Source organism: Nilaparvata lugens, chromosome 13 (genome assembly GCF_014356525.2).
Source record: "Nilaparvata lugens isolate BPH chromosome 13, ASM1435652v1, whole genome shotgun sequence".
Lineage (NCBI taxonomy): Eukaryota > Metazoa > Arthropoda > Insecta > Hemiptera > Delphacidae > Nilaparvata > Nilaparvata lugens.
Genome location: NC_052516.1, coordinates 1,856,599 through 1,880,798, shown reverse-complemented (window position 1 = coordinate 1,880,798; position 24,200 = coordinate 1,856,599). Strand labels below are relative to the sequence as shown.

The window sequence follows — 24,200 nt, the reverse complement described above, 5'->3', positions numbered from 1 at the left end:
TCAATCCCTACTAAGCATCCTGTTCCCTACCGAAGATCCCTCACCGCCCGGAGAACAGCAACAGCCACCAGGATCATGCTATAATCAAGGAGTTGGTGGATACAGAACAAATTAAAAATGTAACAGATCCGTGCACTGAACCTACAACCGCCTATCAATGGACACCACCGAAGCAGACAGAGGACCCCAAGATAGAGGATCAAGAGGACGACACCAGGGAGGACGGCATCCAGGATAAGAGGAGCGACCATCGCAAGGCCCGGAGACGGAGGCGCCCGAGGACACCGGACGGCCGACATAAGGACGGAGAGGACGGCATTCGGGAGAGGAGCATGCATCGTAAGGCCCGGAGGCGGAAGAAACGGAGGAACCGCGCGCGCCGATGGAAGCCGCATGCACGGTTCAAGCGCCCGAAGAGGACACCGGACCGACACCGAGGAGGACAGGAGCGGACCGAAGGCATGCATCCGCGGCACATACGTTTTAAAGGCTACAATCAGCGATGTGACCGGCAAAATGGATCGAATGAATGGGATAAAAATGAAGCTATTAGAAGGACTATTACGGATTCATGCATGGGCAACAACGAAATGGACTACGTATTGAGTTTGATAAAGGATAAACGGTGGCTAATAAGACTGGAAGAATTAAAAAATAATATTAAGAAAGTGAAAGTACCTGGATATTATGCTATTGAAAAGATGATAAATGTTTGGATATGGTGTTTAATGTTAGTAATAATGGCTGTGATATTAATAAAAGACTGTGTTGTAGATAGGATGGAAAATATTATATTGTTATTATTAAAAGAATCTATTATTGATAATTGGAAATTTAATATTACAAAAATGTTTATTGTTGCAAGCCTAATGAGTTATAATGAGCCGAAATCAAGAGTATTAGATGAAAAATAAGAGGAAAGGTGAATTAAAATTACAGGATGATGGGAAAAAGAATGGATTGAAAGGAATTACCATAAATGAAACAAGGAATTGTTTAGAAAAGTATACCAGATACAAGGGCTTTAAATTTATGAAGGATAGATTAATAATAGGACAGCCTCAACAATCAACAGCAGATAACCAACCGGCCTACAGCAACATCTATAAACAGAATGCAAGAAGATGCAAGTAAATCACAACATTTTCTACATGCTATATTGTCAAATTTGAAATAAATATGATAAGAAATCAATGAAAACATTATTATCAAACCGATTACTAACCTTCCTTAATAAATTTAATCTTGGTATAGGACCGCGTGGCAACAATCCAATGTTTTAATTCCTTCCAACCGTTAGAAGCCTGCAATAAGAAAAAGAATAAATTTTAAATGTGTAATTAAATTATATACATCAGATAAAAAAGGACACAAGCGGGGATAATAAAATTAAAATTTGTTAATTACCTTTTTAGAGAAAAAATTGAGCAGTTAGGTTAGTTATGAAAGTCGATAGCAAATTCTGATGTAACATGTAACACTATGAATTGTAGAACAGCGAACAGCTGACCAAAGCCACCCAAATCAAATGAATGTAATGTCTGTTGAACATATGTTTATAAAAAGAAGTACTGTACCCAAAGAGTTATTTATTATTGTTATTTATTATATTTATTAATGTCGATATATTTATTTATATGTTTTTATATTTATTACTTTTAATTATGCCACGTTTGTTACCTGAAAAGACTTAAAGTGAATACCAGTTACCAAAACCAAAGAGCCATTAGCAAAGAAAGTATTGTACCTGATGCATAGAAAATTATTTATATTAAGACCTAAGAAATACTATAAGATATAAGCCCAGAAGTTTATGAATCGAAATTATTGTCTAAAAGGAATCATTTATGAGAATTATGAAATGTGTGTAGTTAAGTTGGCGGCCCTGCAAGCGGCGAATTTAAAAATTACTATGTTTTAAGTGTTGTCAGGAGGAGTACGTTTAGAAGTTTATATTTATGATATTTTTATGTGTGTTGAGGAGGAGAATTTGTTATTGTTTTTGATAAAGGTATAAAGGAGATGCAGCAAATATGTCTGCGAAATGTGATAGAAGTAGGAGAGTATAATTTATAAATAAAGTATAGTGTATATCAATGTATTGAAGGGTGGGTTTTCATTAAAAACATTGTGATTCTCAAATATTTTGAATTCAAACCCAGGGGCGCGTGTAACATATTTAAATCTGGGTAGATGAAAAACCCTAACAGAAATAGTATAGGTCTAAAAATAAGTAATTGGCTAATATCGCCAAGCAGATAATAAACAAGATTAGATAGCATCAGCTTGTTCTGGCTAAATGGTACAAGAACTAAAAAGGATTTGAAGGAAGTTTACTACTCATAAATAGATTATTTATAAATATTTGAAGATTGAGGTTAGGTAGATGTATTCACAGATCGGTGACCTAGAGATCGATCAAACCGAAGAACGTAGAATCTGACCAAAACCCCTTGGCAGAGCTTTATGCATTCGGATGGTGTGCAATGTGAAAAACACCCGTCCACGTGGCTAATTATTAGTTAGCATGGAATTAATATTAATATATAGAATATTAACTAGCATGCAAAGGGCATAAATAAAAAACCAATAAAAATAATTTAATGTATTCAGGAAATAAGAGTTACCAGGCGCATGAATACCTAATAAAATTTGCATGCACCAATAGTAAAACGGCAGTTAATGGGCGGCAACTGTAGGCCAATTCAAAAATATTTATATATATTTATATAAATGTACTAGATCTTGTGTAAAAATTTGTGTAATCTATGTTATCAATATGGCTCGAATGCAAAGAAATTATTAATCATATAATCTAAGCAATATTTTGGCATTCTTTGTAAGATCTATTTGAATTTAATGGCGGAGGATTGAGATATTTAAATTTTATGCTAATTTGAAAGTCGGAAAGAGGATCTGTAAAACTTGAAAAGGAAGAACCAGCACTCGCCAGCCAAATGCCACCATAAGAGGACCCCAAATATTTTAGAGCGAAGTACCTTACTAATGATTTTGTAAAAGTTAAAGTTAAAGTAAATTATTTAATTTCTTAAAAGACTTCGTGATGCTATTGTGAAGCAGAAGTCATTTTCATTTTTAATTAAATTTATAACCCCTTGGAGGAGACGATTCCGGCTACCATATTCCCGGACCGCATGGAGTTGGATCGACATCGGCGGCTTACAAGAAGATTTTCGACACGTGAGTGATTAAATTTGAATTTAGTGATGGGCGCCCTAGTGCTTCGAAATAATCTGATGATCAAAGCTAGCTCGCCGAAAGGGTTATTATAAATTGAGAAATTAATAAGAGTAATACTTGCGCAAGTAAAAATTAGTATTAAAGGTATTTAATTGAAAGAAAAATATATAGATCAATATTTTAGAAATTTCTATTTAATCAAAGAAGTACGAAATCTAGGCTATCAAACGTATGCATACAATATTTAAATTTTTGCAATACAATTTGCGATAATTTATCATAGTTCTAATTCACTAGATGAATGGCTCTACCTATTTCCGTCAGGTGCCGAATCTTGCACCCTGAGATAAAAATATATATTCGATACAAAGAAATCTACTAAGTACTAGAGATTTTAATATATATATATATTTGGATTATTAGTGGCTAATTTATCAAGCTGATCTTAGAGCACATATTTTTGATTGAATTATCCAAGCCGACAAGTATTAGCAAGTACATGTCACAGCTACATGCAAAGAATGCATACGATTTCAAGATAAAGGCACATGGTAATGATTCGTGCCACAAATCTAGAATATAAAGTTTAGCCTGTGATATTTTTATTGATTTCAAATATTGTTCTATTTTTATATTATATTTTTTATCGCTCTATATATATTTTTTGCCTCGATTGATCTTTGCATTATTTGTGTAATATATGTGTGAAATTTTCATGGTGTGCAATTTATTTTTTATTCCTCAACACTATAGTATAAGTATCATTTTTATATATATATATTTATTATTTATTGAATTACAAGAGTTATAGGAGAAGCCCATATCTAGGCCTATCAAGATTTTTCAAGACTGAATACTATTAGAAAACCACGACCTAATTATACCAAATCTCATGCTTTACCGACTGATGCCAAGCAGGAGGCTAATCGTTATTTAAATATAAAGAATAACGTGACAATATCTTGAACGGTTATTGAAATACAAGTGATATAGCAAAACCCTGAAAATTTCGGCGGTCATCTTGTTTCCGAGGTGTTTGCCTGTGATTTCGACTTATCATCATCACGATCCTTCCTAGACCTAACGGAGAAAATTGAGACATCTTCCACGGCTGTTACTCAAAAATGACCACGGAGTGCCTTATTCATGACATTTGCGCCCGGACTATATGGAGAGTTGTGGAGTACGGGTCTTAAACTGATTTTCGAAAACTCTCCGACATAATAATTTGCGACATAATAATAAGATGGTGGAACTGCCGAAAGATCTCGTTGTCCAGTGAGTGATTAAATCATTTATTATAAAGTATCTGTCTGCTAGTCGTTTTTTCTAAAAGCAAAAAGTGATTTAATAATCCTATTCATCAATAAAAATAGAGATCAATTTACAATCCACACAACACCATATAATATACGTCTATCTGGAACAAATATGTACAATTTTGACAGGACAGTTTTATCAGTAAATCGCCATCAAATGTTCTATTATAGCAAAATCCTCATCAACAAAATCCCAACGTCCTTTATTATAAATAGAATCACTAAAACCAAAGCTAAGGAATTAGATGAGTCGGTTCAAGAAATGATTTTCTTTGACTTAGGAATATAAATAAAAATTTTTTACATCCATTACTTCTAGCCATATGGACCACCTCATTGTAACTTTTACTTCATTCGATCAAAACAGATTCCATCTTTACCTATTTATTACTTCTCTTTTAATAGCCTATTGAATTAGATTATCATTATGACTATTATTACTACATTTATTATGATCATTATATTACATTATTTCACTGAAATCGGGACTATTCACTAGATATGAGTTTTCCACAACGAAAATCAATTATTGTTCAATATTATTATAATTTATTATACCCGAATAAATTTAATAATAATGTATTTTGTTTGGTAATTATATTATTGTCTGCATAATTTATATCAGCTGGCGCACAAGTTCTTAACTTATGCTAGTCGAGCCACGAATTGATAGAAAAGCTTGATGTTTTGCTTTCTCTATTTACTAATTTGATTGACATTTGTGTTTTATTACAGAAATATTATTTTCAAAGTCAAATTGTATTTAGAGGACAATTCATATAATTGTAATGTATTTTATGGCAAATAAATTGATTTTGATTGATTTTGATAATAATTTGATTGTATGGTAAGAGATTTCGTGATATTCTTCCATGATTGAAAGAAAAAGACGTTGATGTGTAAAACTACAAGATATCCATTTTAGCAACAAATTTCAAGGGTTTTTTGGTATGAATTGAGGCACAACTCACCGGTAGAAATCAGCCTCAGCCTCCCTCTGTTGCGGCGACATGTTGGCAGTGGTGGGTTGTTCTTGCTGGGAAAACTGTCTCCTCAGCACACTTCCCGACCTCATCAGCAGAGGCTGATTTTCCTTCTCGGCTGCACTGTGTGCTCTCTCCAGTTTGGGTCGTTTGTCTCCAGGTGTCGTCAGCTGTTGTTGGATCAGATCGGCCTCAATGCGACGCATAATCGCATCCCCACCACTGCCTCCCACCCCTCCTGTCATGCCCTTCTGGATCCACTGGCCAGTTTTCGACAGCAGCTCCTGTTTTTTCCGGCATAGGATGCATACCCAGATCACCTGCAACATAGAAGAAAAGATGGGAAATTAGCGGGATTATTTAGAAAGATTTACATCAATTCTAGGGAAATTTTGAAAAGATGCTATTTTGAAGAATAGAATAGAATGGAATAGAATAGAATAGAATAGAATAGATTGGTGTAATTAATTATCAAGGGACTTTCCCATTTTATTACGGGAAAAGATTGGAAAAATGTTGTGTTCGAAGAATAAAATATTTTATTTATTATTTTTACAAAGTAGCACCATAGAGAAACGATAGCTTAAGTAGATATCCCATGGTATAGGGCGTTTATGTCGCAACTTTTACTGTTATCCCAAGCCGATAGTTCACGTAGTTCTTTCCTATGCAGCTGTGTGACGCTGGTAGTCTCTCAAATTGTGCCGTTCTCACACTCTCACCCCAACAAAACAGTAAAAATTGTCAATAATCGACAGTAATCGGCTTGAGATAACAGTAAAAGTTGCGACATGAATTCCCTATACCATGGGATATCTACTTACGCTATTGTTTCTCTATGGTAGCACTGATTGGGAGAGAAAAACTAAGGATACTCCTTGTACTATTTCTCTCCTAAATTTAGATAACATTTTAGATAACATCCGAAGTAGGGTTATGGTTTAACTTTCCTAAAATTTAGTCTATTTTCACTAAACAACAACGAAAACTAAGAATTTAAAATTTTGACGGTTAAAAACAGAATAAATACCAAAAATATCACACTCAAATCACCATTAATTGGAAAATTTTTGCGTAATTTGACAAAATTTAGAGCCAGAAAAAACACAACTCACTATTCAGAACAGCTGAGATAAGATGATAAATCATTTGAGATTAGTGCTATCATCAAAGAAGTTTGCCATCTATTCCAGGGAAAGATTATCATTGTTCATTGTTTATTGTTCCTGAAGGGACAGATTGGAGGATCCAAAGTTTTAAAGAACCCCACACGTCAACCAAAGTTAATTGTGTTCCCAAGTAGTATGTTAGTTAGGCAAACCAATACCTGTATCCTTTACAAGAAACAGGAGTTTTTCACTATACTAACATCCCATTCATCACCTGGTTGCTTATCTCAATCCAGTGTGATATGCATGGCAGTCTCTTCAGACAGATTAGTCCTCGTGACCTACGTGAATTCCACTCCTGGTCCTTTTGTAGGTCCTTCCACTAAGAGAGGGGACGCCAAACTGCCTCTAGGGCACCCGGTGCACGGCCACCCTCGACTCAGCCTCTTCACCTTCATTTGTGCCTGGAGTTTCACCCATCTCAGGTCTTTGAGATTTTCTTTTCGCCCCTCCGAAACTCTACAGGGTCAAAAGCCTCACCACTCCCAAAATGTTTTGCTTCTTTGAGCAGTGGTAAGTTTTGGCCTCTCCACACATAAACTCGTGACCCACGTGAATTCCACTCCTAGTTTTTTTGTAGGTCCTTTCGCTGGAAGAGGGGTCGCCAAAATACCTCTAGGGCACCTGGTCACCCTCGACTCAGTCTCTTTGACCCGCATTTGTGCCTGGAGTTTCACCCATCTCTGGTCTCTTGGGTTTTTCTTTTTGCCCCTACGAAACTGCCCTGAAGGGGCAGATCCAGTGGGTTTGAAGGCAAGGCAACTTCTGGAGTTGCCTTGGGGTCCCTTTTAGTCGCCTCCTACGACAAGTAGGGGTACTGTGGGTGAATTGTGGTTTTCAACACATCCTTGAGTACGATGTTCGACTCAAAGCTCCCCCAACCCACAGGGGGCAGGGACGGATTGAAAAACGTTGAGTTGATGAATAAGATAGAAAATTCAAAATTTAAATCGTTCAGGAAGTTTCGCCAACCATTTCTGGAGAAGATTGAGGAAATTTATAGTTTGAAGGATGGCATAGAACATTCACGATTACCGTGATGATTCATTCTTTTCAGGGAAATATTTGGAAAAATTCTAGCTTGGAGAATAGAATATTACAGTGTTAGGATTAGTGTAATTATTAGTGAGGGAATTTTCTATTCATTTCAGTTGAAGATTGGAGAAATGTTGAGTTTGAAAAGTGAGTTGAAACAATTAAGATTAACGTAATCATTCAGAACGTTTTTTCATCCAATTCAAGAGAAAATTGAGTGTGTGAAGAATCTACGTTTTTTCACCCATAAATTTACAGAAAAAATCCTAATATCCTTCCAATCCGATTGATGTGTCTGTGTCATTTAAATTACTTTTAAAATATTCTTAAATGTCTCTACAAAAAGGTGAAATTTAGTTTTCAAATATGAATTTATGTTTCAAGAAATCTGTTTTGAAGCCGCTTACACACTCTTTAATTCATAGAAACCCATAAAAACAACCCATAGAATTGTATGAATTGAATGATTTAAATGGATGAGAGAATATGATATTTCAAGGAGATCAGTCCTAGAAGAATGTGAGTGCACACTGATTCTTGATTGCTTTTTGTGTAGTTGAGAAGTTGATATTGTAGTAATTATTCATATTGAATGAGAAAGACTAAGAAATTGTCAAAAAAAAAACACTGATTTATTGATAATTGGAAAGACCGGTTTCGGTTATTACACCATTGTCAATCTCTGATAAACTGATAAACTTCAAGTTTATCAGAGATTGACAATGGTGTAATAACCGAAACCGGTCTCTCCAATTATCAATAAATCAGTGTTTTTTGACAATTTCTTAGTCTTTTTTATTCAATATGAATAATTACTACAATATCAACTTCTCAACTACACAATGCCTTTGTGAAATAATGCCAATGAAATGCCAACACAATGCCAATGAAATAACTTTCGGTTATTACACCATTGTCAATCTCTGATAAACTGATAAACTTCAAGTTTATCAGAGATTGACAATGGTGTAATAACCGAAACTTGTCTTTCCAATTATCAATAAATCAGTGGTTTTTTGATAATTCCTTAGTCTTCTTCATTCAAGATTCTTGATTGGTTATCAGAGATTGACAATGGTGTAATAACCGAAACCGGTCTTTCCAATTATCAATAAATCAGTGGTTTTTTGATAATTTCTTAGTCTTCTTCATTCAAGATTCTTGATTGGTTATTCAATCATAGATAAAAATCAGCAACAACATCCCTTCAAGGCAACTGAAATGGAAGGCTTATAAATTAAATCAACGAATGAGTAAAATTATTGAGATCCATGACAAAAGCTATTACAATGATCCAATCAACAACATACGATCCCCGAAATTCCAAACCAAATCTTCCAAGCTCCGGCTAACCCTGAGATAAATTCACTGAAGCCAACACTCTTTCAAGACATCAAATCTATATTTGTATCGTACAATGTCTGCAGTTACACGTTGGTTGTTAATAACATAATAATGTCATATAAACACTAGTAAAGTGTAACTACATTGTCACGGATTCTACAAGTATGAAAATTTATGGATTATGCAAAATTATGCAATTTCACTTGGATTATGCATGTATTTTTCTCAAACATTGATTTTCCACCAACAGTTAGTTGGCCGCTATGGCTTCGTATAAAATGAGCGCTGCTATCCAGAGATTGTCAGTTTGGTGTAAGGGCAAGCATTCCTGACTAGCAATTGGGAGGTACCGGGTTCGATTCCCGGGCTGGCAACTAATTTTTGGATAGTTCTCATCGAATTTCCATCTAGCTGTTAGCCCTGTTGTCAATGCCTGCAGTTGCAGAGGTCTTCGGGGTGATTTGCAGCATTTATTTAGGATTTTCGTTCAATCTATATATATAAAAGCGAAATGGCACTCACTCACTGACTGACTGACTGACTCACTCACTCACTCACTTGCAGAACTAAAAATCTACCGGACCAAAAACGTTCAAATTTGGTAGGTATGTTCAGTTGGCCCTTTAGAGGCGCACTAAAAATCTTTTGGCAATATTTTGACTCTAAGGGTTGTTTTTAAGGGTTTAAAGTTCGTCGTTTAGCTAAACGACGAACTTTAAACCCTTAAAAACAACCCTTAGAGTCAAAATATTGCCAAAAGATTTTTAGTGCGCCTCTAAAGGGCCAACTGAACATACCTACCAAATTTGAACGTTTTTGGTCCGGTAGATTTTTAGTTCTGCAAGTGAGTGAGTGAGTGAGTCAGTCAGTCAGTGAGTGAGTGCCATTTCGCTTTTATATATATAGATTGAACGAAAATCCTAAATAAATGCTGCAAATCACCCCGAAGACCTCTGCAACTGCAGGCATTGACAACAGGGCTAACAGCTAGATGGAAATTCGATGAGAACTATCCAAAAATTAGTTGCCAGCCCGGGAATCGAACCCGGTACCTCCCAATTGCTAGTCAGGAATGCTTGCCCTTACACCAAACTGACAATCTCTGGATAGCAGCGCTCATTTTATACGAAGCCATAGCGGCCAACTAGCAGAGGTCTTCGGGGTGATTTGCAGCATTTATTTAGGATTTTCGTTCAATAATAATTATATATTAATTAGCATTTGAATAAATGCATTCTCTATTTAATTCCATCTGTAGTTGAATTTGATTAAATTCTGAAATTCTGGAGCTGTGCTAATAGTGAAGTTGTGTTTCTTTTCTGGCTCAAAATTTTGCAAAGTTACTCAAAATTTTCCAATTTGTAGAGATTTAGGTGAAATATTTTTGTTTTCAAATATCAAAATTTGGAATTTTTAGTTTAGTCATTAGTTTTGAAGTGGAAATTAGACTTTCTGAAGTGAAAAGTGAAATCCTAACCTCATTCTTCTTTAAAACTTCTATTTGTAAAAATTTGGGAGAATACAGATTTGGGCTATTCCTGTTGTCTTCTCCCAATCATATTATATATTGGTAGACGTCAGGCTCGCTCCGCTCGCCATATCCGTCTAGCAAGCGGACTCCGCCCCCTGGACCCCCGACTGGATCGTCCAAAAATATGAGATCAGCGGGCTCGCTTCGCTCGCCTGCATTTTTCATTTGAGCATGCTTCATTCCATCAGAAAGTCAAAGTACTAAGACAACGCAGAAAAGCTGAGAAAAACGTTGAAAAAACGCGTTATTTTAAATTCCTTCTAACACAACACTATTACACCCCAGCTGAGCTTCTGTAGTAAATTTGAACATTTATGTTCATTTATTCTCGATAAAGCTGAGAAAGCTAAAAAAAAACACTGGAAAAACGAAGATTTTGGGCGTATCTTTGGCATTATTAATGCCAAAGATACGCCCAAAATCTTCGTTTTTTCAGCGTTTTTTTGAGCTTTCTCGGCTTTATCGAGAATAAATGAACATAAATGTTCAAATTTACTACAGAAGCTCAGCTGGGGTGTAATAATGTTGTGTTAGAAGGAATTTAAAATAACGCCATAGATATGCCCCAAGATTAGCGTTTTTTCAACGTTTTTCTCAGCTTTTCTGCCTGGTCTCAGTACTTTGACTTTCTGATGGAATGAAGCATGCTCAAATGAAAAATGCAGGCGAGCGTAGCGAGCCCGCTGATCTCATATTTTTGGACGATCCAGTCGGGGGTCCAGGGGGCGGAGTCCGCTTGCTAGACGGATATGGCGAGGGAAGCGAGCCTGACGGCTACCAATATATAATATGATTGGGAGAAGACAACAGGAATAGCCCAAATCTGTATTCTCCCAAATTTTTACAAATAGAAGTTTTAAAGAAGAATGAGGTTAGGATTTCACTTTTCACTTCAGAAAGTCTAATTTCCACTTCAAAACTAATGACTAAACTAAAAATTCCAAATTTTGATATTTGAAAACAAAAATATTTCACCTAAATCTCTACAAATTGGAAAATTTTGAGTAACTTTGCAAAATTTTGAGCCAGAAAAGAAACACAACTTCACTATTAGCACAGCTCCAGAATTCCAGAATTTAATCAAATTCAACTACAGATGGAATTAAATAGAGAATGCATTTATTCAAATGCTAATTAATATATAATTATTATTGAACGAAAATCCTAAATAAATGCTGCAAATCACCCCGAAGACCTCTGCTAGTTGGCCGCTATGGCTTCGTATAAAATGAGCGCTGCTATCCAGAGATTGTCAGTTTGGTGTAAGGGCAAGCATTCCTGACTAGCAATTGGGAGGTACCGGGTTCGATTCCCGGGCTGGCAACTAATTTTTGGATAGTTCTCATCGAATTTCCATCTAGCTGTTAGCCCTGTTGTCGATGCCTGCAGTTGCAGAGGTCTTCGGGGTGATTTGCAGCATTTATTTAGGATTTTCGTTCAATCTATATATATAAAAGCGAAATGGCACTCACTCACTGACTCACTGACTGACTCACTCACTCACTCACTCGCAGAACTAAAAATCTACCGGACCAAAAACGTTCAAATTTGGTAGGTATGTTCAGTTGGCCCTTTAGAGGCGCACTAAAAATCTTTTGGCAATATTTTGACTCTAAGGGTTGTTTTTAAGGGTTTAAGAAATCTTTTGGCAATATTTTGACTCTAAGTGTTGTTCTTAAGGGTTTAAAGTTCGTCTTTTAGCATGTATATTCTTCTTCTCCCAATCCCTTAATTGAAATTTCCATATCATATGTTACCGTAGAACTATAATCTAGATAGAGTACCTCTTCGAAACAGTTGTTAACTGGCAACTAAATTAATAATTTTGTCAGGTTGGCACTAAGTTGAGTTGACTTTGTTGGGTTGGCACCAAGTTGAAGATTTAAATGCATTTATCGCGGAAAAATTGATTGGGCACTACTACTTCAATCCTGGGAATATTATATTACTAGCCATCAGGCTCGCTTCGCTCGCCATATATGTTTAGCCAGACGTTTAGTCTGGTTCCCCGACTGGATTGTCCTAACATATGATAAAAATGCTCAAATGAAAAATGCAGGCGAGCGAAGCGAGCCTGCTGATCTCATTCTTAGACGATCCAGTCGGGGTCCAGGGGGCGGAGCCCCCTGGCTAGACGGATATGGCGAGCGAAGCGAGCCTGACGGCTAGTAATAATTAAATTCAACTACCATAAAATCACGTCAACTTACGAAAAATATTCTAGAATAACAACTGAACGGAACGAACGACAATAGATGATAACAGTGCTATCAGACCGACAACTCAGGTGAGAATGATGATGAAATGCTCATTTTCCATGATCTTCACAACGTTATTGATCTCACAAGATACATTATTATCTATGGATACATAATGGCAGAGAGAAACACACGTTTTTTACAGTGACTTAACACGGAAGATAGGGGTTCTCACTACATTATTTCTACATGAATGCTCCTCTTGTTTCTTCTTCCTTCTTCTACACTTTATTTCTTTCTCTTTACACTCCTTCCTCTTTCTCTCTTTCCAATCACTTCACAATCATTTCATCCCTTTTCATCACTTTCCAATCAATTCACCTCTTGCTACTTTTTCATTCTTTCACTCTCTCTCTTTCTTCCCTCCTCTTCACGATTTTTTTCCCATCTCTTTTCTCTCTTTCTTTCTCCCACCACTTCCCAATAAATTTACCTCTTGTTACTTTCTCTTTATTTCACACTTTATTTCCTCCTCTTTACACTCCTTTCTTATCTCTTCTCTCTCTCTCTTCCCTTTATCACTATTCAATCAATTCACCTCTTGTTACTTTTTCATTCTTTCACTCTTTCTTTCTTTCCTCCTCTTCACACTTTTTCCCATCTCTTCTCTCTCTTTCTTTCTTCCATCATTTTCCAATCAATGCACCTCTTGTCACTTTTTCTTTATTTCACACTTTCTTTCCTCCTCTTTACACTCCTTTCTTATCTCTTTTCTCTCTGTCTTTCTTCCATCACTTTCTAATCAATTCACTTCCTCCTTCTTCTATACTTTCTTTCCTTCTCTATACACTCCTTTTCTTTCTCCTTTCTCTCTTTCTTCCATCACTTTCCAATCAATACACTTCTTGTCACTTTTTCTTTATTTCACACTTTCTTTCCTCCTCTTCACACTCCTTTCTCATCTCTTTTCTCTCTGTCTTTCTTCCATCACTTTCCAATCAATCCACCTCTTGTTCCTTCTTCCCTCTTCTATAGTTTCTTTCCTCCTCCTTACACTCCTTTTCTTTCTCCTTCCTCTCTTTCTTCCATCACTTTCCAATCAATACACTTCTTGTCATTTTTTCTTTCTTTTACACTTTCTTTCCTCCTCTTTACACTTCTCTCCTATCTCTTTTCTCTCTTTCTTTCTTCCATCGCTTTCCAATCAATTCATCTCTTTTCACTCTCTCTTTCATTCACTCTTCCTTTCCTCCTCTATTCAACTCATTTTCTATCTCTTGTTTCTCCAATTCTTTCATCACTTTCTAATCGACTCACTTCTTCTCACTTTCTCTTTCTTTTACACATCCTTCCCTCCTGTTTAGACTGTTTTTCATTTTCTTTCACTCACTTCCTTCCATCATTTTTCAATTACCTAACCTTTTCCCACTCATCTCTCTCACTCACCCTTTCCTCCTCTCATTTTCATTCTCTTTTTCCTTCTTCCCCATTATTATCACAGCATACCACTCTTGTGAATTAATCACAACATACCACTCATTCTTTCTCCTTCTACACTCCTTTCTCTTCTCTTCCCATTCTCCTGTTTCTCTTTTTACTCTCTTTCTTCTCCAATTTCTCAATCAGCTCACCTGTGTTGTTCTTCTTCACGTTTGGATTGTTCATTATAAGCTTCATTGGTCAAAAGGAGAGACGTGTTTCGGTTGTTTTCTTTTGTTATTTTATTCTCGTCTTGTAAAAACAGAGAAAACAAGCTACTTCAGGTGTCAGAGAAACAAAAGGTCAGTGCACTCTCTGGGAGATGTCAATCAATTGTTGGAAAAGGTGTTAATTTTCTTATTTCATTCATAAATCGTTAACAGTGGAGGAAGGAAGCTTACTTAGGTTTTCCTCTCATTTCTTCACAAATTTATTTCTCCTGGTTCTTCTTTCTTCTTCTTCTTCTTCTTCTTCTTCTTCTTCTTCTTCTTCTTTTTCTTCTTCTTCTTCTTCTTCTTCTTCTTCTTCTCCTTCATCTTCTTCTTCTTCTCCTCCTTCCCATTCTTAATCATTCAAAAATAATATTCAATTTGATACGGCCTTAGTAGTTGTAAAATGTTGAACAGATACAAGGGAAATATTATTATCTTGAAAGGGGTTTTAATAGGCAACCCGCAATACATCGGGTAATTTGAAGAACTATGAATTATTTTATATACCACATTTTCCTAATGCAATGTTTCTGATTGCAAGGAGCAGTCACGTTATGAAATCAGCATTTCTATTAGTTCTGTGAACAGTAGACCTCGCGCTCAGTGAGTTACATCATAGAGAAACAATAGCGTAAGTAGATATACCATGGTATAGGGAATTTATGTCGCAACTTTTACTGTTATCTCAAGCCGATTACTGTCGATTATTGTCAATTTTTACTGTTTTGTTAGTGTGAGAGTGTAGGAACGGCGCAATTTGAGAGATTACCAGCATCACACAGCTGCATATGAAAGAACTACGTGAACTATCGGCTTGGGATAACAATAAAAGTTGTGACATAAATGTCCTATACCATGGGATATCTACTCACGCTATCGTTTCTCTATGGTTACATTGACCTGTTGTTATGTTTTCACAAAAATTAATAAATAATTTATCAATTTAAAATGCCTAGAAAAAATCCTAAATCTCATAGAGCTTTCTGTCCTATCGTACAGTGACGTGTCGTCCCGGAATGTGAGTGTGAGCGCTGTTATCAGGTCTGGCTGCAACTGTCTACAACGTTGATGGAAAAATACAATTTTCAAGATGTTCGATGTTTTTGAACGGGTAGTATTATAGACAACTGTCTACTAACGTTGATGGAAAGATACATTTTCAAGATGTTCGATGTTTTTGAACAGGTAATATTATAGTCCACTAGACAGCTGATTTATGATGAATAATTCTATAGTCTGATTTTTACGGTAATATTGGCGTATGAAGGAGGCTCCTTTTTCCTTTTATATTATCCTTGAAATTCAAAATTTCCAAAAACCTTGTATATACGTCGACGCGCAATTAAAAAAGGAACATACCTGTCAAATTTCATGAAAATCTATTACCGCGTTTCGCCGTAAATGCACAACATAAAAACATATACACATATAAACATTTAAACATTCAAACATTTAAACAGTAAGAGAAATGCCAAACCGTCGACTTGAATCTTAGACCTCACTTCGCTCGGTCAATTATTTTATATACCACATTTTCCTAATGCAATTTTTCGGATTGCAAGGAGCAGTCACGTTATGAAATCAGCATATGAGATTAGATTACTATCCTTTTTTGTCATTTGCCATACAAATAGCTCTATCTTTTTCCAACTCTGCACCGTTGCCTAATCGTTTGCAGACTTGCAAACATATTGAGCTACCAATATATTAAATAATAATATCGAGTGACCTTGCTGGCTCAGGTCTGGTGTCAGAGTGTTCAGGTCGCTTCTTATCTATGACAAGGCTTCTGACATGACCTAACGACTGTTGGTAGCGCGAGGAAAATATCTTGAATTATAGAGACAGCATCCAATCCGCTCGACTACGACCACTCCATATCAATATATCGATGATGAAAATGTTTTTTCCTACAGTTACCTTGAAAAGTGGCCATTCCTGCACTGATTACAGAACTCAAAGAATCACTTTTCCGCTCTAGTGCGCAAAGAATCACTTTTCCGCTCTAGTGCGCAAAGTATTACTTTGCGTACTCCAGATTTGCAACATGGCAACACAAAATAGTTGGTGGGTTACATGGAGGATTAGTGCACGAAAACAAAATTAAGTTGGTAACAATGACTGTGGTTAGATTTAGAAAAGAATCATTTCAATGGCTACCCTACATTTATGATAAAATCCCAATCTAGAAATCCAAAACAAGAATAATGTTCATCTAAATCATAATTGAATAATCATTGTTTACGAATTCTCATCATTTAATAATAAATAATAGTTATTTTCTATTGATAATTATTATTTCAACTGCAAGCAATGAGAAAAGTGGCAAATATACATTATAATATTCGAATTTTGAGGTTGAATGATTACCGTTCGATATCCATATGAATAAAAATAATATAAAAACATAAGAATACCACAACAAATATTCTCTGTTGTCTATGTTATTTTTATAAATATTTTTCAGTTCACTTTGAGCACTTTTTTTGGTAATTTGAGCAAAAGTCTAAATTTCTGAATCCTGTTTCAGTACTTCTTAGCTGGATGAAACAAACTCAAGTACGATTCTTCCCGCTAGGTCGCGCGCTTGTCGATTCAGCCATCTTGCAGCCATCCCAATCAGCTGTTGGCGTGTATTTTGAATGCGAATTTCTTCGTTCTATCTGTATTTTTTTCTGATTCTTGAATGAATAAAAATGAGAACTTTGGCTGATAATTTTCAACTTCAATTGGATCATTAATTTTTAAATGAATTAAGGTTGTTATTAATAACAGCATCACACACACAAACATTTGATGGATTTCAGCCATCATTCAACCCATAATTACCCACTTTTCATATTCAATGGTAACTGTAGGAAAAATTGAATGTGAAATACGTGCGCAAAGTTCCTTTGCTGCACTCAAGAAGTCATTCCGCCCGAGCCTACGGCTCGGGCGTAAACGTTTCTTTCGGTGCAGCAAACTGTCACTTTGCGCACTAGTTGCACAAATAACTATTTCTAATTATATTTGATAGATATAATATATTTGAGCTCCGATTAATATTTTGCTATCTGCTACAGGAGGCAGTGGAGAAACTAGAGTGGCAGCTCTGCCGTCCTCTCATTTACACTGACATTTTAACGTGAATCACTCCATAGTACTAACCTCTTCAGTGAGATTCCCTTGAACTGTCAGTATTCCTCATAAAGTGACATCAATGCTTCCAATTCAACTAATGCTGACAGATTTCAGTGAATCATCTCACTATAACTGGTTTAGTCCAGTTAGTGGCCTCTATAGTAGTTTATTATTGAATTTGTGACCATATGGGTAGCACAATATAATTACGGTATGTTGCAAAACACAATTAAGTTGTTGGTTAACACAATAATAGGTCTAATTGAGTAAGTGGCTCGGGTCAGATTGATTATTGAAGTCTAGGAGAGCACTCAACTCTTTAAACTAGTTGGGTAAAAGTTTGAGAATAATATTAGAAACCTACCCTAACCCAACTGACCCAATATTTCAAAAATTGAATTTCAATAAGTGTTTGATAAGCATGGAATATGATAGAATGAGTTTTTTATCTGATGAACTGGCGAGGTTTGGACGTTAATGTTTGTCAAATCAACCACGTGATTACTATGACACTAGAGCTGTGTTTACACCAAAGTTATTAACGAAATGTTGATAACTTAATTCTTATAGTTTCTATTAGATTGAACATAACTTATCATACACATGATGATCATATGTGTTTTTCACTCAACTCTTTAAACTAGTAGGGTAAAAGTTTGAGAATAATATTAGAAAGCTACCCCAACTAAACTGACCCAATATTTCAAAAATTGAATTTCAATAAGTGATCGATAAGTATAGAATATGATAGAATGCGTTTTTTATTCGATGAACTGGCGAAGTTTGTACGTTAATGTTTGTCAAATCAACCACGTGATTACTATGACACTAGAGCTTCGTTTACACCAAAGTTATTAACGAAATGTTGGTAACTCAACCCTTATTGTTTCTATTAGATTGAACACAACTTATCATACACATGATGATCATATGTGTTTGTCAAGTCCCGTTTAATCTAATAGGATCTATAAGGATAAGTAATTAACATTTTGTTAATAACTTTGGTGTAATCGCTGCTTAATGTAATAATATTGCTGGTAGATAAATTAATAAGGTAGTCATTGTGCTATTTTTCATCCAAATTTATAGGTGACAAAGTCCAAGATAAGTTTAGAATTTTACGTGTACAATTTTTATATAATTTTAGTCCAAAATAAACATGGTAACTATAAATTTTGAATTTACATGGATTGAATTGATAAATTGATTAGAAATATTCCACTTGTAACGGATAATATTGAGTTATTTGAGAAAATTGGAGCCATTGAAGGAACACAAACTTGTAAACTTTAGTGTTCAGCTGTGACTAGAATAGAATATTGTAAGATGAGGTTTTTTGATGAAGTGGCGAGGTTTGGTCTGTAATGTCCTCTCTACCACTAACTGATAAAAAAAGTCAATTATCATGTCTGTCAAAGAGTTAGCAGGCAATAAAAAACAAGCCTTGTTGTGATTACATTGTTATGGTATGGTCTTGCTAAATCTATTCTCGTCTTCGCTTACTCTCTCCTGATTGGTCCACAGCCTAGAAAATATACGACTTGGATTTTTACATGTCAGCACCATATTAGATTACTTCAGTAGAACTCCAATCATCCGAATTAACGCGGGACCGGGACTCATTCGGATAATCAAATATTCGGTTAATCGGAGTTTATTTTTTAAATTGCCATTGGAGGAGAAAAAAGATTTTGCACTATTTTTTTATTGAATTGAATGAAAGAAACATGATATTCTCACATATTTTACTACACTGGCTTCGCGGGGGGGAAGAATAATAGCGCACTTAGACTTTTTTTGGACAATTTTTTTCTGAAAGTGATTTGGATAATCGACGATACGGATAGTCGGAGTTCGGATAATTGGAGCTCTATAGTCTACTATCGAATCTCTCCTGTCCCGGCAACAGTTTGAAATAGACTTGTATCATATCCACAATCTCAACACTCTACTGGGATGCATTCAACTGTGGAAAAAAGATTTCAATAGCTGGTTAAATGACAATATCACAAGAATTCTTGACTCTGAAGTCAGCCAGTAGATGGCAGCACATGTTGGCTCATATTCTCAACTCCGCCCACTCTCTCCTCTGATATCATCCTTGAAATGCAAAATTTCCAAAAACCTTGTAGGCCTATATACGTCGACTCGCGATTTAAAAAGGAACATATCTGTCAAATTTCATGAAAATCTATTACCGGGTTTCGCAGTAAATGCGTAACATATCAACATATAAACATTAAGAGAAATGCCAAACCGTCGACTTGAATCTTAGACCTCCTCCTCAATTAATAAGTGTAATATCATGTCTTTCAAAGTGAGCAGGCAATAAAAAACGAGCTTTGTTGTGATTACATTGTTATGCTATGGTCTTGCTAAATCTAGTCTTGTCTCCGCTTACTCTCTCCTGATTCGTCCACAGCCTAAAAAATACACGACATGGATTTTTACATTATTTTCACCTTATTAGATTACTAGTCTACTTTATAATCTCTCATGTTCCGGAAATAGTTTGAAATAGTCTGTATCTGATCCACAATCTCAACACTCTTTTGGGATGCATTCAACTGTAGAAAAATGATGTCAATAGCTGGTTAAATGACGAAATCACAAGAATTCTTGTCTCGGAATTATGCCAGTAGACGGCAGCACAAATATGTCGGCTCATATTCTCAACTCCGCCCACTCTCTTCTCATTGGTCGACAGTTTGTGATGTCTGTAAAGCTAAACTCTACGAATAGGTTACAGCATCTGCTGGGTCACGATTTCAAATACAGTCGATCAATTCCGAATAACTTTTAAATTTATTGAGTACTAGTAGGTAACCCGTGCTTCGCAAGGGTCTATTTTAAAACTGAAAAAATGAAAACTTGACGTAATAAAAAATCGAAATTTGAAAATAGGCCTATAACCATCCTCGGTTGATGAAGAGTCTATATGCAAAAATTTTAAATTAATCAGTTGAGTATATTTCAGACGTGATGATGCGTCAAACATAATTCTCTATAATTCCTTACGTGTATAAGCCAGTTCTTTCCTTTACTATAGTAAAGAAAACTGAAGAATACACAATACTTGGAAACCTCATAGAATTATATTGATTTTTCCAATACATCAATGAATTTTAGTTCGATTAGGATCCTCCTCAATTTGAATCAGGCAGCCTTTTGTTTTCCCAATTCCAAACAAAATACCTAACATACTCGTTTCACTGGGAATTCGTGTCTGATAGTATATTATAACTGAAGAATATAAATTATTTCTTATTTTATTGTGATCTATTCACGCTTTTCTTATGAAAATCAATTATAGGCCTACAGCACAAAGACTATGTCCAATTCATTTGTACTGGTGGCAAAATTTTACATTAAAAATAATTATTTGATAAAATGCAAGTTCAATAGTAATGAAAACAAATTCCTTCAAAAAATAATTGAAAATAATACCTTTCGAGGGAAAAAATTAAGAACAAAAAAATGGGACGCCTCGGGGATTCGAAGCGAGGAAATATCGCTCCGTAAGCAGGCCTTTTACCGCTGCGCTACATAGACGTTCGTAATTGACAGTCTTATAACCTGCTCATAAAAAGACACACTTTGGGCTATGAAACTTCATGTAGCCTACGGTAACATAGATGAATTTGAACATTAATTCTGAAAAATCTAGGAGGAAAATTGAAATTTGGGCTTCCAGGTGCACGAGATTGATATTTTTAGAATCTATGTTCAAAATTTGGAGATCTAAATCATTCCCGTTTTTCCGGTATGCAATCCACAAGTTGACATGTTTTGATGCGAACAAACGAACAAACGAACACACGAACAAATACAACCCTACTCTCTCTTATTATATAGATATCATAAAAAGGAGAGAAAATAAGAGATTCATAATAAGAGACTTTTATTCAAATTTTATATGATTACTTAGTATTCATTTTTTAATGATTATCATCGATGATTATCACAGGTGGATAAATAAATACGACATGAATATTTTTCAAATTCGAACTGCTCTACATATTTCTACCTAATTCTGCTAATTTTCCTACCAAAATGCCAGGATTCCCTCTAATCTATTACATGAGGTTGAATTCATCTTTGTAGATTTCAGATTATTATTCATAGGAATAGATGAATCCGAATTCAATACAAATACCTTCCAGTATATGAATATCAGGTTGCCATGCCTAGTTGCAGAGGTTAATAGCCTCTAGGATTCGGAGCTATTATAGGCTGGCATAGTCCTGTTCAAAGCATTGCGTGCTGAAATCCGTGCTTTGGAATTCGAAAACAGTGTTCTTCCCCTATCATCTATCCCGGTGTGGATATTTATTCAGGTCTTCTTCCTTCCCGTCTCCTCTCTTCACTTATTCTTTCTCTTTTTCTTCTTGTTCTTGATATTGTTCTTCTTCTTTTTCTCCTTGTTCCACTTCTACCATTTCTTCTTCTCCTTCTTCTTCTTCTTCTTCTTCTTCTTCTCCTCCTCCTCCTCCTCCTCCTCCTCCTCCTTCTTCTTCGCCTTAATCTTCTTCTTCTTCTTGTTTTACTTCTTCTATTCCTCCTTCTCCTTCTTCTCCTCATATATCCTTACCCCTTATCTTCTTCATCATTTGCATTCTCTTCACTTTTTTCTATAGCTTTAATCTATCTACAAGTTATGCTGACTGTTTGAAGCGAATCTAAGTAAAAGAAAGCTATAAAAAAGAGGGAAAGCAGGAAACTGAGGCGGTGGAGAGGGAAGTGATCTGATATTCTGACGGTGAGCAGATATTCTTCTATCTTCCTCAACATTGTGAGGATTTATGAATATATATATCATATTATTATGATATCATATTATGATGATATCATATTATAATGATATTATTATGATATCTTATTCCATTAGTACTTAACCACAATCAATACATTTATATCGGGTTATATATCATTTTATTTATTCAATACATATTATTAATTTAACCATAGACCAGTCAAGTGTTACATGATCTAAACGGCTGATAATCTATTGTTTTATGAGCTCAATATCCTCTCTATTTCTGTGTAATGACCTCGATACTCTCCACTGTATCATGACCTTGGAATTAATTATATCAATGACCTCTCGATCTAATGTATTATTACTTTTTCCTACAGTTACCTTGAAAAGTGACGATTCCTGCACTGATTTCAGAACGCAAAGATTCACTTTTCCGCTCTAGTGCGGGAAAACATTTTTCTGCACTCCAGATTTGCAACTTGGCAACACAAAATAGTTGGTGGGTTATATGGAGGATTAGTGCACGAAAACAAAAATTAAGTTGGTAAAAATGACTGTGGTTAGATTTAGATAAGAATCATTTCAATGGCTACCCTACATTTATGATAAAATCCCAATATAGAAATCCAAAACAAGAATAATGTTCATCTAAATCATAATAAATTAAATAATCATCATTTACGAATTCTCATCATTAAATAATAAATAATAGTTCTTTATTATATAGAATAGTTCTTTATTATTTATAATGAACTAACTCTCTTCTATTGATATTTATTATTTCAACTCCAAGAAATGAGAAAAGTAGCAAATATACATTATAAAATTCGAATTTTGAGGTTAAATGATTACCGTTCGATATTCATATAAATAAAAATAATAAAAAACATAACAATACTACAATAAATATTCTCTGTTGTCTATGTTATTTTTATAAATATTTTTCAGTTTACTTTGAGCATTTTTCTCGTTAATTTGAGCAAAAGTCTAAATTTCTGAATCGTGTTTCAGTAATTTTTAGCTGGATGAAACAAACTTAGGTACGATTTTTCCAGCTAGGTCGCGCGCTTGTCGGTTCAGCCATCTTGTTGTGTTTAGCCATCTTGCATCTCGGTTCAGCCAACAAGCTGTTGGTGTGTATTTTAAATGTGGAGTTTTTGTTCCATCTGTATTTTTTCTGATTCTTGAATGAATAAGAATGAGAACTTTGGCTGAGAATTTTCAACTTCAATTGGATTATTAATTTTTAAATGAATTAAAGTTGCTATTAAAAGTAGCATCACACACACACAAACATTTGATGGATTTCAGCCATCATTTCACCCATAACCATTCAATCAACCACTTCTCATATTCAATGGTAACTGTAGGAAAAATTTAATGTGAAATACGTGCGCAAAGTTCCTCTGCTGCACTCAAGAAGCCATTCCGCCCTCGCCTACGGCTCGGGCGTAAACGTTTCTTTCGGTGCAGCAAACTGTCACTTTGCGCACTAGTTGCACAAATAACTATAACGACATACAAATTCTAGTGTATCATGTCCTCAAAGACCACCTTATCTACTGTATTATGTCATTAAAATGTTGCCTCAATGACCTCCCAATCTTCGGTTAATTTATGTCCTTACAAACCTTCTAACCTACTGTATTATGACCTTGAAATTGTGACCTGAATGACCTCCTAATCGTATGGTTCGTTTTCATAAAATCTTCAAATCTACAACTGTATTATGACCTTGAAATTATGCCCTCAATGACCACCCATTCTTCTGTTTCAAGTCCTTACAAACCTTCCAATCTACTGAATTATGGCGTTGAAATTGTGACCTCATTGACCACCTAATCTCA

The 24,200-nt window shown here is 35.3% G+C and overlaps 1 protein-coding gene across 5 annotated transcripts in view; it reads right to left on the bottom strand.

Annotated features, from left to right (window-relative positions):
* The window catches only part of LOC111046749 (regulating synaptic membrane exocytosis protein 2), a 167,519-nt gene that overhangs the window by 116,493 nt on the left and 26,826 nt on the right, over positions 1-24,200 (bottom strand). For all 5 annotated transcript variants that reach the window (XM_039439563.1, XM_039439560.1, XM_039439562.1 and 2 more), the window contains exon 3: positions 5,492-5,823. In XM_039439563.1, the coding sequence (XP_039295497.1) occupies positions 5,492-5,823 (332 nt within the window). The remainder of the gene's footprint in view (positions 1-5,491; positions 5,824-24,200) is intronic.